The sequence below is a fragment of the Schistocerca americana genome, chromosome 7 (genome assembly GCF_021461395.2).
Source record: "Schistocerca americana isolate TAMUIC-IGC-003095 chromosome 7, iqSchAmer2.1, whole genome shotgun sequence".
Lineage (NCBI taxonomy): Eukaryota > Metazoa > Arthropoda > Insecta > Orthoptera > Acrididae > Schistocerca > Schistocerca americana.
Window position 1 is genome coordinate 524,588,706 of NC_060125.1, and position 4,127 is coordinate 524,592,832.

Consider the following 4,127-nt stretch of genomic DNA (forward strand, 5'->3'; position numbering starts at 1 on the left):
GCTGTCTCAACCAGATAAAGTAAAGGAGAAAGTAACAGGTGTTGTTCAGGTTGGTGTAGCAAATGTCCACTCTGTAGTGATAAAAAAGGTTTTCACGCCTCACATCTATCTGAAGGAGTCTCTGAGAGAGAAAGACCACTCTGCAGAACGGGGTCCGGTGTCAGTATAATCAACAAAACTGTGTGGAAATGCATGCAACATTAAGAGTCTGATAGGTGTGAATCAATACCCACCAGGATAGCCGAGAGACCCGGCTGGTTCCACCCTGGCCTGCACAATCGTGCGGATTCAGTTTCAGATTTGCTGTGGCTCAGCATCACTTTCCTGTGTAACTCTGGACTGCAACGATTCTGTGGGTTCACAGATTCTGTTCTGCAGTTGTTTTGTTGACTACTGTAGCCACCAGAGCACAGCAGATCATTTCAAACTTCAACGAAAAGACAAAGCCTTGCGTCACCAAGATAAACAAAATATGTTTTTCTATATATAGTTAGTTTCAGAAATTCCTGCATGATTTTAGATTGAGATGTTTCATTTAACTTATGTAAGTTGTTCGAACACAGGCATGGAGTGCCTTTGGATATTATAAATGTTTGTATCTTGAGTAACAGGATCATGCTAGCGACTTCTTGAACAGACTATCGCACTGAGAATTTTTTCAGTATTTTTACCTAATTCCAGATGTCATAAAGTATAGAAACTGATACGCAACCGATAAACTTTTAAGAAATTTTCTCTCAGCGTGGAAAGGGATAGCAGAGAGCGCTAACGCGCTGCTTCCTGGACTCGGGTAGGCGCGCAGGCCCGGATCGAATCCGCCCGGCGAATCAACGACAACGGCCGGTGTGCCGGCCAACCTGGATGTGGTTCTTAGGCGGTTTTCCACATCCTGCTAGCTGAATACTGGGCTGGTTCCCACGTCCCGCCTCAGTTACACGACTCCCAGACATTTGAAACACATTCACACTATTTCACGATTTACATTCTACGCAGACAGCTGGGGTACACTAATTCCGTCCCGGGGGGTATGGGGTGGCATCCGGCCACCCCTTAAAATTCACCATGCCAAATTCGTACTTAACCCTGCCGACCCTGCGCACAATACGGGATAAAGGCAGTAGCAAAAGTAAGAAAGAAAGAAAGAAAGGTGTGAATCAATTGAAGTACGACGACGGCCGGTATGCCGGTCAACCTGGATGTGGATTTTAGGCGGTTTTCCACATCCTGCTAGGTGAATACCGCGCTGGTTCCAACGTCCCGCCTCAGTTACACGACTCCCAGACATTTGAGACACATTCACACTATTTCACGATTTACACTCGATGCAGACAGCTGGGGTACACTAATTCCGTCCTAGGGAGGGGGGGGGGTTTATGAGGTGGCGGCAGAAGGGCATCTGGCCACCCCTTAAAATTCACCGTGCCAAATCTGTACTTAACCCTGCCGACCCTGCGCACAATGCGGGATAAAGGCAGTAGCGAAAGAAAGAAAGGTGTGGACCAATTAAAGTTGTGTGTCGGGTGAGGAATGAGGCAGAAGTCGAAAGTTTGTCGGCCGGCCTGTACGGCACTGTGCGTACTCAGTGGCGGCGGGCGAAGGACGAGCCGGCTCCGGATGTCGCAGCCGGTGAAAGTTCCACCGTCGTCGTCTCCGCCTCGGCTGCATCCGGCGACTTCCCCGTTCGACGACCTCCTCGCAAGTTTCGGACGCGCCACGCGTGCGACGACGTCGGCGGCAGAGTCGCGGACAGCCGGCGGCAGGAGCCGGCGTCAGCACCGGACGTCGCCGATGACGTACGGGGCGCCGTCGCCGCCCCCGCCCGCGCCGCCCCCTCCGCAGCGACGGGCGCCCTCCGTCGACCGGCAGCGGCGCACGTGCTAGAGCTGCGTCACCTGCGTCGCGTTGTTGGTGGTGGTGTTGGCGTCGTGCGACGCCTCGACCGGGATCCACCTGCCGAGCGCGCGCGGCCGGAAGAGCTGGCAGAAGGTGACCCGGAACTGGCGGCTCATGCTGCAGTAGAGCACGAAGTTGACGGCCGAGTTGAACAGCGCCAGGCCGTCCATGAGCTCGCCCAGCGGCAGGTAGCACTCGGCGAAGAAGCGCTGGCCGAGCAGGCCGCTGAGCAGCCCGAGCACGCCCTGCGGCAGCTCGGTGGCCAGGAAGAGCAGCAGCACGGCGAGCAGCATGCGCGTCGTGCGCTCCGTCTGGCGCTCCTTGGCCGGCTGGCGCGCGGCGGCGGCCAGGGACAGCTGGCGGCGGCGGCGCTTCGTCTCGAGCAGCGCGGCCACGATGCGCAGGCTGAGCACCGTGAGCGCGGCGCACGGCGCCAGCTTCACCGCCACGGCGTACACCCAGAAGTTGAGGTCGGCCAGCAGCCCGCCGGCGGCGCGGCTCAGCCGGCTCATCTGCACGACGTGCAGCGTGGCGCCGCGCTCGCGCACCTCGGCCACCTCGAAGGCGAGGAAGTGCGGCGCGCACAGCAGCGGGCCCAGCAGGTAGGCGGCGGCGACGGCGGCCAGCGTGCGCGCCACGCCCACCTGGCCGCGCCGCGGGTGCGCCACCGCCAGGTAGCGCCACACGGCCAGCTCCACCGTCAGCAGGATCGACACCGTGTGGCACACCTGCGCGAAGTTCGAGTGGAACAGCACGAAGACGGCCCACGCGTACGTGTAGCTGCGCGCGCGCGGCCGCTTCAGCAGGTACGTGTGCAGCGCGTACGGCACGTACTCCACCATGACGAGCAGGTCGGCGACGGCGAGCGCCGTCAGGATGCTGTTGGTGGCGGACACCATCTCGCGGCGCGTCAGCACCGCGATGTTCAGCGAGTTGGCCACCGAGCCGAAGACGCACACCAGCAGGCTGAGGTAGGCGTGCACCTCGCGGTAGCCGGCCTGGAAGTGCCGCAGTCCCGGCCCGCAGAACTGCGCCTCCGACGTCCCGTTCGCGACGTCCACTTCGCCCGTCAGTGTCTCGTTCGAGGTCGTCCCGTTCAGCACCTCCTCGGACACCGCCAAGATCGCCTCCGTCGTCGTCGTCATTCTTACACGAGAAGAGTCAAGGACAGTCGTTATCGAGCGACACAATTTTCACAATTCTCCGCAAATTATACATCTTTTCTGATGACGTCGCAGGTAAAATCCCGAAGCTTACATCTGTGCTAGAGTACTCTTAATAGATTTCCTCGAACTATATTCACGATGATATTCTTCCTCTGCCACTGTAACCTCATATCTCGTCCTTTCACATAATTAATCGTCGTATCTCCTCCTCTGGCGAAAAACGTAACAGCAGATGTAATAGCTGTTTTACTGACAAATGAGTAGGTTTCGCGACCTCTCGACGATATTGTCACTGATGTCCGGCAGACGCTGCCCAATTGCCACGTCTTCTGCTCTACCGTAATAATGCTGGCGTAGTAAATCCGCCACACTTGACGCAAATTTTCTTGCAGTCGCAAACTTGGTACGCCATACCACCGATATGAACAGCAGAGCCTCCTCAGAAGACGGCCGAAGGCTTCGCCGCTATGTAAATTCACACCTCGCGTCTAAGGTAACGAGAGCTACCCTGTATTTGGCGCTGACTGGAGACGGATAGGGAGGTTTCAGCTGAACACCGGGCCCAGCTGCTGTCTCGACACGACGCCGGCAGGGGGCGCTGCGCGTCGCCACTGCACCTGGCGTCGGCGTCGGCAGCCGGCGGCGGACTGCCACTGCCACTGCCAAGCCACGCGCCTCTGCCGAGAGGCAGGCTGTGCGCCTGCGCCACGTCCACGCGGTCTCCCCCACTGGTGCGCATGCGCGGCCCACCGGCCGGGAACTCCCTCGCGGCCGGCCACTGTTTGGCGACAACTTGCGGACCGCCGGCGCTGCAGACGCATCAGCAGCCGTTGCCCACGGAGGGCCTCGGCGTATTCCCCAGTGTGCGACTGAGGACACTGTAGTCCGCGCGCACAGTCGAGCAGAGGGTACAACATGATTAGCATTATCAAATGGCTCTAACCACCAAGGGACTTAACATCTGAGGTCATCAGTCCGCTAGACTTAGAACTACTTAAACCTAACAAAGCTAAGGACATCACACACGTACATGCCCGAGGCAGGATTCGAACCTGCGACCGTAGCAGC

At 58.0% G+C, this 4,127-nt stretch overlaps 1 protein-coding gene across 1 annotated transcript; it reads right to left on the reverse strand.

Annotated features, from left to right (window-relative positions):
* Positions 1 to 1,876: 1,876 nt before the first annotated feature.
* Positions 1,877 to 3,399, reverse strand: LOC124622538 (G-protein coupled receptor dmsr-1-like). The gene has a single exon (XM_047148270.1). The coding sequence runs from the start codon at positions 3,036 to 3,038 to the stop codon at positions 1,878 to 1,880; it is 1,161 nt and encodes a 386-aa protein (XP_047004226.1). The 5' UTR covers positions 3,039 to 3,399; the 3' UTR covers position 1,877.
* Positions 3,400 to 4,127: the final 728 nt, after the last annotated feature.